General features: G+C 49.5%; 1 protein-coding gene across 4 annotated transcripts in view; it reads left to right on the top strand.

Annotated features, from left to right (window-relative positions):
- Nucleotides 1-13,160: 13,160 nt before the first annotated feature.
- fbn2b (fibrillin 2b) overlaps nucleotides 13,161-20,545 on the top strand; it is a 40,336-nt gene continuing 32,951 nt past the window's right edge. For 3 of the 4 annotated variants that reach the window (XM_003974206.3, XM_029828023.1, XM_029828022.1), the window contains exons 1-4: nucleotides 13,161-13,274; nucleotides 14,890-15,217; nucleotides 20,186-20,268; nucleotides 20,360-20,458. In XM_003974206.3, coding sequence (XP_003974255.1) covers nucleotides 15,045-15,217; nucleotides 20,186-20,268; nucleotides 20,360-20,458 — 355 coding nt within the window. In that variant the 5' untranslated portion in view covers nucleotides 13,161-13,274; nucleotides 14,890-15,044. Of the gene's footprint in view, nucleotides 13,307-14,889; nucleotides 15,218-20,185; nucleotides 20,269-20,359; nucleotides 20,459-20,545 lie in introns of all 4 variants that reach the window. The other variant, XM_029828021.1, reaches the window with a different exon arrangement.

The raw sequence follows: 20,545 nt of genomic DNA on the forward strand, positions 1-20,545 counted from the left end.
GGCGAGAGGGACGCAACCTGCTCCCGCGGTGGGCGGGGCCTGACGTCATCACGCACGCACCCCCCCTTTGTTTTCAAACGCCGATTTTTACGTTTTGGTTCAGACGGTAATAATAATTCTTGGCGTATTTAGTTGCCACCATTCGAATACTATATTATTTCTATTTGTTTTCATTTACATTTTAGTGACGTTGAATCACATTCCTCACTTTCATTTATGCTACTGTATTAACAGTATTGTAGTACGGATTCACAGTATTGTATTAATTCAATGTGGTCTTTTATTGGTTTCTTATATTTGCAACTACTGAGTGCTAAATACTGCCTTTTCTGACGGGTACATTCGCTTCAGAAAAGGCAGTGCAGCATAACAACAACAACAACAACAACAACAATATAAAGATGCAGCAGCAGAGGTTGTCACATTGTTTAGAGGGTAAATATTTTCCGAGAACCGGGTGGATCCAGAAACCTGCTGAAAACACAGATATGTAGCACTGGTATGTGAACTGCTACTGATATCTTTGCACGTCAATCACCGGTTTGGCTCAGCCAGCAGCTGCTGAAACAATGGATGATAATCATCACTGGAAGGTTGCAGCACGTCTGCCGGTTTTGCTGTAAAAAGCAGCCCCTGCAGGTAGACTGGAGGCTGGGGGTCAGAATGGTGTCACCTGAAATTCAATGCCCCCAGAGCGTGCACATGTCGGTGTGAGCACGGCCTTACTGGATGTCACTTCATCTTTCCACTCTTGAGGAAATAGGAGGTCGCCTCCCTTCTCATCTATTATTGCAGCTCACACAATTTTGGATTTAATTACTTGGAGTAAAGAACCATGTCACTTCACGCAGCTCGGTATGTCGTTCATGATAAGGCAACAATGACGGCGCAGAAGAATCTCTGACAGTGGAATTCCTGCCATGCGACAGCTGCTGATATAACTCACATTAGACATATATAAGACAGTATCTGCTCACACAGTCGTGGCCTCTGCTGCACCTGCCTCCCAGCAGCAGCAGGTTCCACATAAGAACAGGGTTCATCTCCAGGTTACTTCCTGTTAAAAGAGAGTTTTACCTATCCTTTATGCTAGTCTTTTATTATCCCATCTTTTTTCCATAGCAGTAGTGAACACACCAAGCTGGCCCAGGAGCAGTGAGCAGCACCTTTCTGCACCTGTGGAACAGTGGGCCTGGGTGCCTTGCTCAGAGGCGCCTCGGCCCAATACCCATCTGGGATTGCAACCCTCCAGTTACAACAGAAATTCTCTCTGAGCCACAAGCTGCCCAGGAGACTACTTACAAACATAATCAAATTCAAATTCCCCCAAACTTTAAAGGCACAAACAGAGCGGAGCAAAAATGACAAAAACCAGAAACAGGCACTGAGACTTACGTAAGACTCGTGCAAAATAAAGTACTCCGCTATAATCACAAATAATGGAGTGAAAATTAGATGAACATGGTATAATGTGGAAAATGGCGGTGACGTTTGCAGAGAGTTCCCAGGGAAAGTCCCAGTTTGTGCGTTATGAAGACGCCAACACCTGAAATGATGGCTGCCATCGACGCTCATCTGTCCTCTGCAGGATTTGAGGGGGGGGCACCTGTGAAGGCCTGTGCGAGACCCCCGCTCGGAGCTGTGCGCCCCTCTGAGGGGGCCAACAATAACAACAGCACAGCCGGGGAGGCGGAAATGGGAACAGGAAACCAGCAACCGGTCCTCAGACAATCAGCAGCGATGGCGACCTGGCCCAGGTCGCTACAGCAGTCACGTTCCAGCTGGGCTCTATGTGTGTGTACGTGGGTACGCATTACACACACACACACACACACACACACACACACACACACACACACACACAAACGCACGCACACCCTTGTACATCGACCTTTGTGAGTTCTTTCCTAGACATAATAAACGACGATCACAACTAAATGCTAACTTTAATTCCCTAATTCTAAGTAAAATCCACTTCGAACCTCAACCTTAAAACACTTCTCAACTCTCAATCAGTCTTTAGAAGTTGTGTAGACCAGCCAAAACGTCCTCACTTGCCACAAATGTCCTCACTTTGCTAGTAGATCTGGAAGTCTCGGACCTCTTCTCTGTCCTTCCAGCAGGGGGCGCCATCACAGCAGCATTTCGACATGTGGCTTCTTCTCTTGCTCTATTTATGAAGGAATGCACAGAAACCTCTACTAGCTATGGAAGTGATTAGAAGACACGATTATAACTATATTATATTTCTTTTTACGTTTTTTTTCTCTGAGCTGATACAATTTATTGCGGTAAAATCTGCTCAGGCTGTAAACGAAGGATACGACAATAGCAGATTTTTTTTGGACGTTTTCTTTGTCAGTTGTGCTCAGAAAATCTGAGAAAAGGCTGAAAATGTTCTTTCATCTAAAAGCCAATAAGATGTACTCAGATCCAGGATGCGCAGATATTAATCACCCCAAATATAAAGAATACAGCTTTTAACCCTAATGAAATATGGAAGAAAAAAAAATTTGATTTGTGTATAAAAATTAGCATTTAGCACTGAGCCCATGCCCATGGGAGCAGTTAGAGCTGATGAATTTCAGCTTTGGAAACAGTTAAAAGGGGCATCAGCTGTGCGGGACATCCTCACACGTGTGTGTGTGTGCACGTGTGGTGTGCTTGAAAGGTACGTTGGACCCGTAGGGGGGGTCCAAAGCTCGCCAACGCCGTTTAAGAGGGGAAGACTGATGGCCGATGAAGGGGCTTCTTAATTAACATGTCGGAGGTCACGTTAGCCTGGAGGTCAGGCAGCCGTAGCGGAACCCTGAAGGGTTCCAAAGGGCCCGCGGTTCTACCAGAACCAGCAACTAAATAAAACCCCACCGTCCCAGCTAATCTGGCATCATTTAAAACTTTTCCAAAACGTCAGCATGTTCTAATTTTGGGGGGCGCAGGTGCGTTAGCGGTGCCAGATCCACGATGTTTACGACTGAAGTGATCACCCACCACAGAAGAAGACGCGGAGGAACGCCTGGCAGCTGGAGGAAGACGAAGGAGGACGAAGGAGGACGAAGGAGGACTTCAGTCATCTGTTTAATCCGGCCTGACAGGGACAGACAACAAACAGAATCACAGCAGGATACAAACAAACCGATCCTGTATCCCGTTATTGATGAATTGTTTATGGGAGATGAACAACACAGATGTGACAGCAACAAAAACCCGTAATGGCTAATGTTTCCCACCGGCTAACCAGATTAGCCTAATTTTCCTCCTAAACCTGCATCTTTAGGTTGATACCCGGCTGAGGCGGAACGTTCGATCACCTGTGCACCTCCGCCCCTGCAACGCCTCACCGATGAGCCGCTATTTTCCCGTTTAGCTACTTTAGCTTTGCTAAGCCTCTGGCGTTACTTCTACTTTAGCTACTTTAGTAAACAGGCTGTTTGTCTGCCTCCCATGTTTTTCTCATAATGTAATGAGATTTAGACACAGATTAGATTGCAGCGCTCCAAAAAAGACCAAATGTTTGTCCAAACCAAAAAGTCACTCTGAACAGATTGACGGCATTTAATTTCACTTTAATATTTAACAGACTTTTCTCATTTTGCTTTTGTCCAAAATCCCCTTGAAAAAAAAAAAAAACCCAATTAAGATGCGATCTTTGGTGGAAGATGCCTGCGTTCTTACATGCCAGCCAGATAAATGGCTGCAGACGCCAATCAATTTCCCGGAGCTGTAAACATTTTTGGCTTTTTACATTTTTTGACGCTAGTGAACGTTTTGTAATGTGCCTGTGGGAATTTGGTGGGAAGTTGCCTCCTAACAAGAAGGTTCGAGGTTGCCTGGGAGGCTTTTCTCCCACAGTCCTAAAACATCCACATCGGCTCCGCTGACTCTAAAATGCCTCTAGGTGTGAACGTGTGTTAGAGAGTGTGTGTGTTTGTGTGTGTGTCTCCACCAACGCCGCGACCTCGCTGAGGATCAAGTGGAGGTTAACAGAGAACAGATTAATCACGAGTAAACATTATAATTTGGGTCTATTTTCCCTCATGAAGGAAGCAGCAATGTTGTCGCTCGGTCTGGTGACACTTAAGCTAACAGGAAACACGCGACAGCAGGCAACTGTTGTGAAAACACTGCAAAATTAATTAATTAATTAATATTTAACCAGATTTAAAAAAAATAGCTAAAATCCCCAGAGGGAACAGCCGCTGCTCATCACATTGCTCCATCCTGTTTCCTCCCGTTAAGATTTCTGTTTGAAATAAATTATTTTTAAGGAATTCGGGCCTGCCAGCAAGCTTTAGCTAGCTTTCCCATAATTCCCCCCCTTTTTAAACGCGTCCTTACGAAATAACTCCTAATTACACCACCGTCTGGTCAAACATTCGCAGGCGCGGCTGCCCCCCCCCCCCCCCCCCCCCCGTCGCCAGGCAGGTCGGGACGCGTCCAGCTGCGTCTCCGCCGCCGCGGCCTCTCATCGCCGTCCTGTGACATCACCGAATGACTCACGGCAACGCGTCTTTCATCATCATTTAGCTAATGATTGTCATTAGCGCGCCGCTGACATCGTTCGGCTGGACAACACGCAGAGGGCGGCGTGTCAGAGCTGTGCTTTGTGGAGGTTACGGGCTAATTTAGCCTCATTAGACAATAATGTCTTTAATAATGTCTTTATTCCACATCCGGCCCTTAAACAACCTTCCATATCTTTTCCCGCCATAAGTGTGGTTTGGATCGCCGCTGCTAGAGCTGTGTTTGATCCCCCCTTATCTCCTCATCTGCTCTCCCTCCGTTCCTCCAGCGCTCGGGGGCTCCCGCGACCCCCCGCCGTGTATGAAACTTATCTGATCTCAGTCAGGAATTTGCCCCGAATCGCCAAGGTTGGGGCCTACGGCTGTAAATCACATGACCCGTATGTGGGAACGGCTGTAATGAAGATGGACGGGCTGGAGAGAGCTGAAGGAGCTCCACTGCATTCCACACACACACACACACACACACACACACACACACACACACACACACACACACACACAGACTTAATAAATTAGGTCACGGGCCTGATCCTGCTGCATACATACGGTGGGTAGAAGAAGCAACATAAACATGGCTGAGGCTGTGAGCTCTGTCCACATAAACACACGCAGGAAGTGAGGAAAGAATGCAGTCAAACTTTTCCATGCTTCCCTCTTCTCCCTCTGATCTGACGCTCCTGCGTGGAAATCCAGGACCAACCAACACTTGAGACTTTCAGCGCGTGTGAAACTCTTCTTTTTTGATAAAGCCCCCCCCACCCCCAAAAAAGGGAGCTAACCTGCTAACTGAAAGCAGCAGTCATCACGTACACCTCTGGGCTTCCACACGTGACAGGAAGTGTGACTGAGCCCCCCCGAGGGGCGCAGAAACCTTGGTGACGGGGCGTCAGAGCCGACAGCTGGACCGCTGCAGCTGCCCCCCCCCCCCCCCCCCCCCCACCCGGAGGACCCCCACTTGGGGCCTTCAACATGTCAGAGTGTGCAGGGGGACGACAGGCCCCCACAGCCCAGCTGAGCGGGACTGCGCTTGTCAGTACCGGCGCACGCCGGACACATAAAAACGCTAATTGCTGTGAGCTAACGGGCCGAGGCAGGAAACACTCGCGCTGTCTCTGTCAGCCTGCTCCAAACCTGACATCATTCGTGCTCTTTTGTGCTTTTCTGCACACCTGAGTCTATAAGACATTCCTTTAGTGGAACGTTACCTCCATAGTTCTCACTGGAAAGAACAGTTTACCCCCAATTTACAGAGATGAGACGAAACGGAAGAACCGAAACAGTCACGGAACCCTTTTATCAGCTCTACTTTATGTTAGCTTAAACTTAGCTTAGCCCTTCTCGTTACAGCCTCTTACCGCCTCAACCTCAAATTTAACTACAATTAAGGTCTTTAACTTTGATTTATGGGCACATGTTGTGAGCAACAGAGCGCAGGTATGTGGGAAAGGTGGTATAAAGTGAGAAACGTGCAGCGTAACGCCATGTCAGGGGATGAAACGTATACATAGAGGAGTGAGGGAGGAACCGCAGGGCTCACAGCGTCGCGACGTAGCAAACACAGCTGGTCACCTGATGCTTCCCGTCGGACCGTCGGAATATCTGGAACCCTGTGTGTGTGTGTGTGTGTGTGTGTTTGATAAGCCATCGGAGTGGGAAAACCGACATCTTCGCCATTGTCACCACGTTACATGTGTCTCCAGACTAAACCGCTGCCCCCCCCCCCCCCCGTCCTTTTAGGTTTGTGTAAAACTCCTGGGTGGTCTGTTGATGCGTGGCTTTACAGGCTTCTGAGCACATGCACACAGCAGAAAAGGCTCTGACCCCAAACAAATGTGGCACAGACAGTCGCAGGAGAGGACAGGATGTTGATGGTTTGACAGACTCCAGTTTCCCACAACGTGGACCAGCGAGGCCGCTTCTGCATCTGGTAGCTAAAGCTTCGGCGGCGTGCGCTCGTTCCGGACCCTCGCTGACGGAGGCAGGAAGGACCGAAGGGATGGAAGGAATGTGTGAACCATATGAAGAAGGTTCTGGGTTCCACTCTCTGGTCTGCCTGTTCTCCCAGGACCTGAAGTCATGAATGAGGATTAGTGGCGGCTCCTAGATGACGCTCCGAGGCGATGCGGCACAAAAACGCTCACTTGGGCGATAGAAAATTGCTAACGCGTGACTCTCTGACCGTTCTGCCACACGGTCCTGGACCGAGCCAGGACACGGCTGGACGCGTGCGAGGGCCACGTGCTAATACTTTGGTGACCAGGAGACATTTCAGGAAATTGAGGCCTCCATCCCAAAACGTATTCTTGGATACGAACTGGGTTTGAACGGGTCGCTGCCCCGTCACATACCTGTGAAGTAACGTGTGAACTGCTAAACGTTAGCGGTGAGGGAGGCTGGTTTCCCTACAGTTACGCTAACGTATGCTAAGCTAAGCAGCTGCCGTACTCAGACAGATTAGAGGGTTTTATGTCCCCTCCCTCACGATGACTTCAATCACAACATGATGGAGGAATAAACAACCCACATGACTAATACTGGACCCCCCCCCCCCACCGCCCTGCCCTATATTACAGTTGGAGCAAGATATGACCTCACCTATTCTCTGTCCCCCCCTTAATTTTGACTAGGAAGCACAGAGAACCCCCCCCCCCACTCCATCCTTCGCCATTACTGCATCCCGACCACAGAGAGGGAGGCTTGACGAGGATCAGGCGCGTCTGGGTGCCCCCGACAGGACTGAAGGTCGGACCGGCGTTCCGCGTTAGCCTCTGTTGCCAATTTTCAGCCGGGCGAATTCCAGCCGTTGTTTGGATTCCTCGGAGGGGGAATGTTTTATGCTCCTCTGAAAATACGAAAAGATGTCGTGCACATCTGAAAGCCATTAGAGCCCAGAGCTGCTCGCAGGCAGGCGGAGGATTCTTTCCGTTCGCTCAGAATCTGACTTTTCTTTTTGGCCAGCAGCTCAACCTCCAACCTTCTAGTTTTCTTTACAGCTATACGGGGGATGGAGGTTCAAAGAGTCCTCCTGAGGAGCTCTGCAGACCGTCTGACACACACACACACACACACTCACACACACACACACACACACACACACACACTCACACACACACACACACACACTCACGCACACACACACACACACACACACACACTGTATCTCTGAACAGCTACAGTGTCGCTGGGGAACAACATCACGTGCACCCCCGACTTTTCCTCTCCTGGTTCCCACAGATGAGGCAGCCCCCCCCCCCCCCCCCCCAGCCGTCCTCTGCAGCCGAGCCTCGCATAAATGGACCAGCGTGTTTGGGTGCTGTTTTATGAGATCACATCCCCCCCCGCTCACACGCACACACACACACACACACACACGCACACACGCACGCACACGCACGCACGCACACACACACACACACCTCAGAACACTACCATTCTTTGTCTTCAGCTCGTCTTGTGCTTTGAAGTGCTGCATTCCTCTGCCGCTGCATCACCAGGACGGAGCAGCTGCAGCTGCAGGACTTTTACCGCTCCGGGAAAGGTGAGGCAAGAGGTGCCTGCTTGGAATAAAAAGATGGAAGGAAAAGGGGAATGGCGGGGGGGGGGGGGGTTCTGTTGCAGGCATTTGAGGACACACTGGTTGACCAACTTTCTTTCTTCCCCCCCCCTCTTGTCGTCCTATAGTCCCCCCCATCCGAATGGTCTCCGTTCATATAGCATCACCATTTTCTCCAGGTGCTTTACAGAATTCCAGATCCTGAACCCTGAACAGCAACAGTGGCAGGAAGTGTTTCCTTTTAACAGGAAGCAACCTGGAGAATGATCAGGATCATGGGGGGGGGGGGGGGGGGGGGGCAGACACACACAAATAAAGTTAGACTTTCACCTGTGTGCTCTTGCTGGCCCCGCCCCTAACAGGCAACACCTGTCTCCCAAGTGTCTCCAAACCCAGTGGTGAGGTCATACAGAGGGATTATTGGTTCTGATTTCTAATAAATTCCCAGAGTTTATTATCGTTTATTTCATCATAAAACTATGAAGGAAATCAAACAAACTTTAAATTGCCAAGACAGAGACGCTTGTTTGGAATCTACAGGTGACTTCAGTAAACACCAACTCATCTCAAGGCACCGATTGTCTCTGCGTTCAATTTATCTTTGTCTGAACGCGCCAGCATTTGTTTTTTTGTCTAATAAGTTTAGCATTTTAGAGCAGGATGAGTCCTGCCAATGATTCGTTTTGTTTTAATTGGACATTCTCTCATCCTTTTGGCACAAACACTCCTGAAAAGGGAACGTTTACAGGAGTAAATGTCAAACCTTACTTATCCCAACACAACCGATACACGGAACTAAAACCTCTCCTGCCCGACATCCCATTTAAAACTCTTTAAACTCCCCCTGAGGTCAAAGTTCAGGTGCAGCGTCCTTCAGAAACAGGCAGAAACCGAAAGAATGAAACAAACCAAACCATCATTTAAGTGACTCTTCAGTTTCTGCTTCACTGGGAAAACCGCTGGATCCCCTGCTGCTCCTCTCCAGCCAGTCAGCATCTGACCCCACACGCTCCACAACCACAAACCCCTCCACCGCAGGGACGCTAGCCCCCCCCCCCACACACACACACACTTTACCCTCTGCCAAGTAACATGTTACAAGATCAGGAGTGAAAAGGAAAACCTCCAGCGATCATGACTTCACCTGACACACTTCATTTACGCAGAGCAAAATATCGTCTTCATCCGCTGATGTTATCGTCTCCGCCACTTCGGCGCATCTTGTCTCAATTTGAAGGCAGAGATGCAGCAACTGCACTGCCGTCGTTGGACGGGCCTGCTAGAACTGAGGCGTGCGCAGCTGCCGTGACCTCGCCGAGCACAAGGCGCTCCGCCGGTCCAGATCTGTTCGACATCTCGTAAAAACGCCGTCGTCCGCTGACGATGTCTCTCAAATGTATTAAAGTTTGGACGAGATTTTGTTGATGGAGGAGACTAAAGCTGGCGTGTAATTTGGATTTTTTGCTTCATTGAATGAAGCAAAAGGACTGAAACTAAACTAAACAGCTCATGGAAACAAATGGATTCACCCTTCACGGACAGAATGACGAATTCTGGCCAGGAATCCTGTGATTTGACCCTCCGTCGGCTGTCCTGGCTCCTCTCGAGCCCCCTTCAGACTCTGGTGGTCTCTGAGGGTTTGTTCCGTCAGGCCTGGGAAGAGGTCGGGCACGGCTTCAGGAATTCATCTAATAGTTTAGACAAAAACACACAAGGGTGTAATGTGATTACGAGAGGACATCATCTGGTTCCTGTGTTGTTGTGTCATTGTTTATCCGGCCGGAGCTGCAGGAGAGGTCAGAACCTGGCAACCGAGGCCTGACGGTCCCGCTCACACTGGGTCAGGCAAGTGCAGCAGGCTAATGATGGAGTCTGTAGCTACAAAGAGAAGAACCGTTGCTAGTGTGGAAACTTCCATCATCCTCCTGTGTCTATGTGCTCTCCCTCCACGTATGGGTCTACAGGTAGTTACACACCTCTGACCTCTGACCCTACTGACACCCACAGTTTTAGATCCACATCTTCAGGATTTCAAACCACAAATAAGATATCTGCAAATATGCTGTGAGTGTCTAATTGTTCCTTCTGTCATTTTCTGCCCCTTCTCCTTCTCCTTTACCCAGCCAGCAATCAGCATGAACGTCCACCCACCTGGACCAAGTCCTACTCAAGGTTTCTTCCTGTTAAAAGGAGCTTTTCCTGCCTCTCTTGTTTGTTTGGGCGTCGGGCTCTGGGTTCCTGGAAGGCTCATAGAAACAATCCTGATTGTAAAACACATGGTATAAATAAAGTTTCAGCTGAATTGAACTGATGTCCTCTGGGCGGATGAGTTAGCCGTGGGGTTACCCGGGTTCGGAAAAACAATCCGGGTCTATTATTGGGATCCGCACCTGGATCCAATGACCAGAAGTTAAATCCACATCAAATTTGTGTTCAGGCACATAAGAGATAGAAACCAATGAAGGTAAGAATATGACATCATCCGAGGGATCTACCTGGGGAGGTGTTCCTGGACAGTCCCCTGGAGCACCTGGCTGTTGTCCCAGAGCAACTGGACGAGGCTCCCGGGGAGATCCGGCAACCTGGATCCGGATAATCAGAGGACAGCAACGACTGTCCGGTGTCTGCGTAAGAAGCTGGCACAGACAGAGGCAGGAGATGAGCGAGCTGGGAGGGACACCAGAAGAAGGAAGGCTGGTCAAAGTTCTCCCCCGGAGCTGTGGAAATACGGCGGCGACGTGCTCCCACTGAAGTCGATCAAATGTGGTTCTGCTTAGAGGGACTCAAAGGGAAGTAGATGCAAACGCAATAGATCTTGATGGTCTTTGGGGTTCTCGGTCATCGTCCCAACACCTCCCTCCCGCTTCTGCGTCTGTCCACCCCATCATCCCCAACATGTGAGCTGCATCCACCCTCGCAGTTTTCAAACACGGAGTTCTGGTGGAAATGGAATTTCCTTGGTTGTCTTCAGCACTGAAGTCATGTGGTGCAATAAATCCAGGTGCCAAATTCAATGGAACACAATGTGGAAACCATCCGCAGAAATGTGAAGATGTCCCTCAGTAATGAGGCTTGTTTCTAATTTCTTCTGTCAGCTCCATGAATTGTGGTTCCCGTTCCCACTTCAATCCACACATACAACAAAGGCCAGCCCCTGGTCCAGATTAGCAGACTATAAAAATGACCCTGGAGGATTTTCTTTTTGTTTTCACTGTTGTGACAACAGAGCCGGCGTTGAGGTGCGACCAGGTTGGGTCCTCAGGTCTGAATAAAACCCTGCTGTATGTTTCAAGCAAGGATTTACGGCCCCTCTGTGTTTGTGAACCACCCCGGTTGTTTGTCTTCGGGAGACCTGTTGTCCTCCCGTGGTGTCACCGAGCTCAGAGCTTCCACCCTGAGAAACAAAGGTTCTTCAGAAGTCCTTTGAGACCCTGACGAGACTCATCGCCTCTCTACTGTCAAACTCAGACTGGTGGACTTAATTAAGGGAGTTTGAACAGCCTCGAATGTAACGAGGCCCTCGGTAATGACATCCACGAATCTTTGCTGGTGTTGTCTGGCTTCAGCTTGTTGGATCCTCTGGAAGAAGAGAGAAATGTGGCAAAAACAGGACTAACAACGTTAGTCGTGGTCCCTTCTCTCTTTCTGCAGTCACCACTCTGTATCTGGAAATGTTCTTTGGCCTTCGCCACTATTATTATTACCCATTTGTGTGTCGTCCTCTATTGTACACGATGTGTTGCAATTTAATTATTTCCTCACCACCTCAGCCACCTGTTACTCAAACCTGTCCACAGTCCATCCCACAGGCGGGAAAGATAACAGTTCCACTTGTCCGTATTAGCCACGCCCACTCCAAATGTCTGACCAATCACACAATCGCTCTCAGACACACCTGAGAAAAAGGTTTGTTGTTGACGTGTGATCATAAGGACAACGCTGTCGTACCTGCATGACGCCTCTCTGAAGCAGCCGGAGGAAGTTGTCCAAATAATTTTAGTTTTAGTTGCCTGTCCACCTGTTGGATGTATTAAAACGTGGCTTAAACAGCCCAAAAAACGTGTGATTTGTTCCGTGTTTGGTTGGAGTTCACTTACTTTAATCCAATATTCAAAAGTTCCCAACAACTTTGTAGGGTTTCCATCTTCTCCATCAGCGACTCCAGTCACCTTCATACCCCCCCACCCAACAGTTTATTTGCATCGACAACAGGCAACCCCGCTCGTGTTTCTTGGTTTATTTAGGGGAAGGCCTTCTTCCTGGAGCTACGCTTTGCTGTTTATGCTGGGAGTGCTGAGTCAGCACAGTGGGTGGAGGCACCAAAGATGTGCTCAGCTGTCCGCACCAATATACCACCCAAATGGCAACTAGGCCAATGTTAACATCCTATCAACACAAGGATGTGTCATTCACAGGCCCCGGCTGGCCAAGCGAGACAATGAGCAGAGCTAGCAGCGCTCGCTGCCTGTGGCTATAAACTAGCGTTGAGGCTCTGAACCCAAAGTACTGCGACTGAGCCGTTACATTTGGACGCAAACCCAAATTATTAGCTGGTGTAGTCATCGGGTTACTCAGAATACATTTGTTTTCTGAGTCAATTAGACATTAATATCAGCACTTTTCACACATTTCAGGGTGGATCAAAGGCATTTTAGCTTGACTTTAGCTGCACTGCCTTTCCAGCTGCAGCACCCACCAGATGTAGTGATGCAAATCCAACACGCACGGATTTCATGTCAATAAGAGAAGCAATTGTTTGAAGCCATAAAAGCCCCAGTACTGGATCCACGGGACATCACACCTCTGTGAGGTGACAGAGATGCTAAATTGCCCAGTTATACCATGAGCGAGGCTGAAGGTCGGGTCATGAAAGCATCGTCGGGCTAATCTGGGGTGCTGGTGTGTCCCTCACACCTGGGAACACTGGTAAAGTTGCTGTTGCAGCCATGTTAACCACAGTAGAGGTTTGGCTGCTTGGCCCCTGTTATAACAACTCCAGGAGTGTTGAGGAATGTGGGTTTGTCCTGCAGTCCGTTCCTACCCCCCTTCTCTCCCTATGTGTCCCTCCCCTCTCCCAAACAGGGCATTTCCCGAACTTTTCTCTTTTTCTCACCATCGCATCGTGGGGCACACATCCTGCCTCTAATCCTCAGGCTCAGGGCTCCTCGACGCGAAGGCGCTCCAACTGTCGCAAGGTATTGTGCGCCACGGTGATCTCTCAACAGCGGTAATAATCAAGTTATCAATGGCTGTGATTGTGTCTATTGTGTCGGCGTTGCCTCCCTGTATGCGCTCAGTGGAAAGCTGAGAGTTAGAAGATGAAGAGGGTAAAATGCGCTGCGGAGCCGGATGAAGGCTGTGGTTTGGGTTATTTTCTAAAGAACGTTGCAGGAGGAAAAAAAATACAGCAGGCTGTTCGCCTTCCACACATTGTCGGAGTTTCCCTACTTTAATCCGCCCTTAAATCGGGAATTAATCGTGAGAAGGTGTAGATTTTCCGTCGCGCGTCGCTTCAAATAGTTGCTGATGTTGCATTTTCCCCCCATTCATAAAGTTGCGGTTGCGCAGCGCTTTATCCCCTCACTAATGTGTGTTTTGCACGCGCTACACGGCTGTTCATGAAGTTTCAGACAAACCCTGCTCTCTACGTCTTCACCCCACTTTAGATGCTTCCTGCCTCCATCTCGATTTCGCGCATTTGTTGATTATTGATTATTGATTATTGGAGGGTGGAGTATTTCCCCCCAATCAGTTAATCCACTTTCTGGGTTTATTGTGACAGCGAATGTGATGCAGAGGTGCATCTCAGTCATGGATGAGCCCTTTCTATTGTTCCTCGCTGATCCCGCCCACAATCACGCACAAAGTCGTCCGCGTGCATGGCTGCGCAACGTCTGTCAGTCTCTCTCACCTTCCGTGAAAATGGGTTAAAGCCTCAAAGGTCACGTTGATTCCGGTGTCCTGCTCAGCATTGGCTCCTTTCCTGGAAGTCCGGTTTTCTGTATTACCAGGGGCCCCTTAGCTGGCTCCTGAATCTGTGGGGCTGGAGGAGAGAAATAAAAGTCACAATCGGGCACTTTAGTAGATGAAAATGTTGGGCGTAAGTCTGTCCTGTGCCTTTATTTTACCCAGCATAAAAGTGTTGAGCGCGTGATGCTGAGCTTTACCAGACTGTTGTGACGTCACCGCCCGAAGCGGCTCCGTCTGTCCAGAGGTACAAACTCATGATTTACAGGACTGATTCTCAACCCTGTGGCTTCTGACCCTCTCTGTCGAAGGCGTATTTACTGCCCTTTATCAAAAGTTGTGAAACATCAAAGAATCGTCCTTGCTCGGGTCTGTTGTTTGGTTCCAGAAGTTCAAGACTCAGTAAAAAGAGATGAAAGTCAAGAAATAAGTCAAGAACCTGCAGTATAGTGAAAACAGATTGCTTGCAAGTGTGTTTTACTTCTTTACAACTCTTAGATGGGTTCTCAGAGCATCGTTAAACCACCAGTGTCTGGATTTGGTACATATTTCAGTCCATAGAAGGCACCTCTTGGCTAGCGTAGCATTGATACGAGCAGCTGCCAATAAGGACGTGTGGCTCTACAAGCAGAACATGATCAAAACAGTTGGTGGTTCTGCTGCAAACGATTGTTTAGTGGAACTGTTGGGGGGGAAATGACAATTATTTTTAATAATGCAGACAAAATGCCTTCAAAGTGAAGCGAGCGTACCAAAACTGAGACAGCGTTAGCGTGAAGTCACGAGTCGGTGTCTTTTCCTTCTTTTTTGTGACTGATAAGGATTTCACTTTTTTTGTTCCAGTCTCTCCGGCCCCTGATCTGGAGTGCATAGCAGGACTTGGTCTGGATCTGGGTCTAGATTCCTCTGCTCGGTCTGGGTGTATACAGCGGACGGCGAGGTGCACAGCGAGCACTCAAGACCGAGCACCACAGTCGGAGGGATAGCCGGACCGACCAATGGGATCAGGGACGCTGGCTCGGGCACTGCTGGGATGGCTGGCAGTCTGCCTCTCAGTGGTCTACAGCGGCCAAACTGGGGATGGACCCTACCAAGCTAGCCGGTTCAGCGGTGCCGTTGACCAGAGAGAGGCGCAGCGGGTTCGGCGCCGTGGCCAGGAGACGCTGAGAGGGTAGGGACGCAACCCCACACGTGTTCATGTAATTCAGTGGAGCATTCGTACGAAGATCCAGTTTGGGTTTGTCCTCTAAAACTCCTCGACATGTGCAGCTGTATCAAAGCAGCTCTTAAATATAAGTGGCTCTCCACCTTCCTGGCAGCCGTCCTCCTACTGCTGTGCATTCTGGGACGCGGCCAAGCTCGCCTTACACAAAATTAGGCCGCTGAATACTACCACATTGTTTCCTCAGTCTCAGAACATGTTCTGGCTGCTCGGCACAATAAAAGCTCCTGGTGTAGCTACAGAAAATTGACATTTTCACAAGGGAAAGGGGGGGAGGGAAACATCAGCCCTCCCTATAACGGGTCGACGAAATGCGAAAAACATGACCCAAATCCCCGTGCGTGAATTAGTTACAGTGGGAAAAAAAGTCCCGACCGCCGCGGAGCGAAAAAAAACTGGGAAAGCAAGCACAGTTCAGCCTTTTAGGCAGAAATCTGCAAAGATTTCCACTGTATATTTCACCAATTCTCACAAAAACAAAGTTCTGGGCCCATTTTCATAGAGCCTATCAGTTATTTCTATCAGGCTCCCATCTGTCCCAGCTTATGGTCTCCCCCCCCCGGTGCCAAGCCACAGGAAATGAGGTATTCCTATCACCCGAGGGGGGTATGAAAAGGGCATTTGTTTCACCGCTGTAGGTGACAAAAACAGCCGGGGGGAAGCCAGAAAGCAGGAAAAGTATGAAAGAAGGAGAGCGCACGGGGAAATGAGATATGAGGTGTAGAATTGGCTGGTGAGATGGAGCGATAGGAGAAGTAAACTCGCCCAGTTCCATCCAGAAGGGCTTATAAATAGCCCAGGGGAGCTCCACGGGACTGCAAACACGTCCAGGATCGGCTCCCGTTGTGCAGCGGAGCTGAATGTCTCCGCTCTGTCAACGGGCGACGGTCCAAAAATGGGGAAAAGCCACCCTTCGCCAAAACTTGCCTCCTCGGCGAGGCAGCGCGAGACAGGGGCGTCGCTTGGAGAAAGCGGCGGGGCTTGCACAATAGCTTATTGTGTGATGGACCAGTGTGCGATTTCATGAGAGTGTGTCAAGCCCGCAGACTTTTTCCATTACAGTTTTAAGATCTGGAATGAAACGCTCCTGCCGGGATACTCCTCTGTGTGTGAGAGGTAAATAAGTAGTGAGGCGACACCAGTGAAGCCCAGGATGGGTTAATGGGGGTAAATAAGAGAGGAGAGTCCGATGGGTCAGCACAATCAGGGAAGAGAGCCTTTTTTTAATCCTTTGTAATGGGTGTTGTCTGCTAACTGTCACTTGAATCCCTGCGATATGCTAAATGTTCTTGCCTGGCCAAAGCAAATAGTTCCAAATTTCTGAATTTAGTTTCAGTTACTGTTTGAGTGTTGCCCGGCGAAAGCAATCAGAGCTAATCAGATTACTGGGGTAAGTCATCCACACATGTGCATGTTTGATGTAAAGAGCTCTGGACACACAGATGCTGCTGTGGAAACATTTGTGGGGTGTGAGTAAACGCTCTTGGCCCTGCCTAGCGTGTCCTAAATGGCTCTTGTAAAGGAATCGCTGATTTTTACTACGAGTTTGCAGCGTTTGCTCCACAATAAAAGCTCATAGTTGCGTCCCAGCGCAGCTGTCCCATCGGCCTGTCAATCATCCGTCGTGGGTTCTCCGTGTGGGACATGGAGGGAGGTTAGCTTAATGATGGTCATTATGCTGGCCTTGAGCACTGGTGCTGTGTTTATTTGTTGGCGAGGACTCCACATCCCCTGGTTTGCCTCTGCTAGCGCTCGCTCTGATGCTGACTGACTCTGATTTATTAGCTCCCTCTGCGTCCTGGCATCGGTCCACCCCCGGCCGCATCGGGCCTAACGTTAGCTGGCCCGACGGGGTTTCTCCGCAGACCATTTCTCTGGTGGTTACGGAGAGAATATCAGTCTCTTTCAAAATAAAATGGCCGTACATTCAGCATTTTTTAAAGTTTATTTAGAAGACAAGTCCATCCAAGTCCTTAGCTGTCATTCTCGCTAACTTTATCCAGCTGGGTGAGGGTAAGCCAACGTGTGATGATGACTAACGAAGCAGTGTGTCAGGCCAAAACCAGCCTCACGAGGCCCTTCTGGGTGGTGTCAGTGATGATACTGATGCAGAGCCACTGTCTGGGAAGGCAGTTACCCTAGCTAGCCACCAGGGGTGCTCCCTCTACTTTCCTATGTGGCTGTAGTTGCATTCAACACCAGAGATGGAAAAAGAGGGAATGAAACGACCGTCGCCTCGGTCCATTCCTGAGAATTTCGCTCTCGGGCCGTGAGAAAAAAGTGATGTCATTTTTCGTTTTCGTGCGGCGCTGCTTTCTCAGGATGTATGAGATGTTTTGGCCAGAACAAACTGTTGTTGAAACCTCAAGAAAACAAAAGAAAAACTCTCGCTTCACGCGGCGTAGGTCCGCCAGTCTAAAGGAAGTGGGTGTCCCGAGCTTTACATTCCGCCATCATCCCTCCTCCGTCGCCAAAAATGAGAGCTACAGCCCCAGTTGTTAGTGGATACCAGGCACACGACCTTTGACCCGTGACTTCAACACTGACCTACATACACAGATACAGACACTTGACCCAGAGCTCTTGGCACAAATGTGAACTTCTGGTGCGCGTCTTGATGGAAACAGAGCATCTGTGGTCATTTTCCACGCGTGCCCGCTGCCCCCCCCCCCCCTGTAGGTCAACCAAGCTTGGCTGCTCTCAACGGCTGCAACCTTTGACCCCGGGGATTCCTGAGGCTACAGAGGGACGAGTCGTTGGTTTTCGCAGTTTCTAATTTTAGAGCCGCAAGTAAAACATTTACCGTGTTCTCTTCAGCGGCGTTAGCGCGCCGATGCTAAAGCGAGTCCATCTGAGTTCATCCGTGCGCACTCAAATCTCAGCAAAGATCTGGAGGCCTGATTGCAGCGTCCGTCTCCTCCTGAACTCTTCAGATTTGCCCTCAGATGAGGTGACAGTCCTCCTGCCTCTCTTACTATTAATGGCCATTAACGAGCAATCCACGACCCAGGAGGCAACTTCAAACAGTTAATCTCCTCTAGATTAAACCCCCAGAACAGTCGGATGTGTCAATATCGGGCAAAGCCGGCGGGGGTTGACCCCTTTTTATGGTTTTTTCCCTCTTTTTTCACTCTCTGTGTGATGGGAGAGGAGAGGGAAAACGAGAGCGAGGGAGAAAAACAAAGCGGAGCAGCTCGGGTCAGACTCCGATAATCCTCCATATATTGACATACTGAAGATCAGCAGAATATCGTCGACTCCTATAGCTCATTAGGAGCTGGAATGTTGATTTCTTGTGGAGTTTTTTTCCTTCAGAGGTCTTTCATGTTGCTGTTTTACCCCCACTAGGACTCTGGGATTCCTCTTACTTGTCTTGCTTTCTTCTGTGTTTCCATATCTCCTTTTCCGCTCCTCCTCCTCCCGCTTCCTCCTCTCCGCGGCATAAACTTGTTTTCCTTTCCCTCCTGCCGATCCCCATTTCTTTTTCTCCTCCCACCATCCTGTCTTCTCCTTTAGCCTCCATTCCTCCTCACACTTTCTCTCCTAAACTTCCAAATTTCTTCCACCACTTCTTCTATTTGTTCGGTTTTTAACTTCCCTCTTCGTCTGACCGCTAATTCCACTTGTGTAAACATCTCCGCTGTGCTCGCCCATCTGTTTGTCCATCTGGTAATGTGGTTAGAGGTGTGTGTCAGAGATCTCTTTCCCGCTGGAGAAGCTTTCGCTAACTTGCGCTACCGACCAACTTGCACCATTGTAGCTATACGAAAGTTTCCCCGTTAATAAATTACAGACGTTAGCGCTGAAAACCTGGGAAAATATCATTTAAGGGGCGGTTCCCTTTCATCGTGGGAAACATCATACATGGGATTTACAGCCCTTCTGACAGGGCGACTTTAAATTTGTGTTCAGTCTAGAGGAATGCTAAGCGATGCTAGCTTTCTGCCCTCATAGAGAAAGAAAAAAAACCCATCCAAAAACAGCAAAACTTCACACTCTCGTAAATTACATGCTGGGTGTGAGAGGATTTGATCTCTGCGAGCATCTGGATTAGGATTCATCCCACTTTACTGAAATGTGCTCCTACAATAGCGTGCCAATGGCTAAAGGGAGCGGCTAACTGGCTACACAGAAGCAGCCGCCATCGGAAGGTTTAAAAGGTCGCCAAGATATCATTAACACCACCACACTGCTGGAAGCCCTCAGCCCATTAAACTGTTGCATGAGGCTTTTTGGCATATATCACCCAAGTGGAGGCTTGGGCTTGAGTCTCCCTCACACACACACACACACACACACACACACACACACACACACACACACACACACACACACACACACACTTCTCTGCAGTCTAACGCCTGTGATTGATGCACAAGCAGAGCTGGCTGTGAAGTGTATGTGCCTGAGTTTGCGTGTGTGTGTGCGGTCATCACCATCTTGAGCTCCGGGTAAACAATGTCCTCACCAACCCGCCGGGCCAAACACACGCTCCAGACACCGCAACGGCTCTCACATCTGTCAGGCCGGGTCGGAGGTCAGTGCAGGCTCTCCTCCATTCAGGGGCGGAAGCGTCACCTGGGGAGGGTGAGGGCAGCAAATGGGGAGTATCGCTGGATATGTGGATGGTTTCCAGAGAACAGGACCGCCAAACGTCCCCATGCAAGTTTATGGCTCCCACCCGTCCGTGTTTAGATTCCAGCTCTCAGTGAAAACAAAATGCGACCCCTCACGTTGTCGGACCGCTCGTGTTTCACTCCTCTCCTCTCCATCCATCACTGGACCGAACGTGTTTACTCTGAAAGCAGAGAGCATGAAGGAATCCCAGAAAATTGCTTTGTTTGGCGGTTTGTACAAGAAGTTGAGGAGGTCTGGGTGACTTCAACCAGTCTGCTTGTTCTGTCTCGCCTCTCTCAGACCCAACGTGTGTGGTTCCCGCTTCCACTCATACTGCTGTCCGGGCTGGAAGACTCTCCCAGGGGGGAACCAGTGCATCGTCCGTAAGTTCTTCGCCCCCTTCTCGCCGGATTTTAGCGCAAGTGTCCACTGTCAAAACATGCTAACAGCTAAAAATGCTCTCCTCCTCTCCAGCAATCTGCAGGAATTCTTGTGGCGATGGCTTCTGTTCCAGGCCCAACATGTGCACTTGTTCCAGTGGGCAGCTCTCCCCCAGCTGTGGCTCAGGAGCAGGTCGGTACCACCACCACCACCACGATACTGCGTCTGGTACCTTCTTTCTGATAAAGCAGCAGTTGACGTCAGGGCCCTGCTGGCATT

Source organism: Takifugu rubripes, chromosome 20 (assembly GCF_901000725.2).
Source record: "Takifugu rubripes chromosome 20, fTakRub1.2, whole genome shotgun sequence".
NCBI lineage: Eukaryota > Metazoa > Chordata > Actinopteri > Tetraodontiformes > Tetraodontidae > Takifugu > Takifugu rubripes.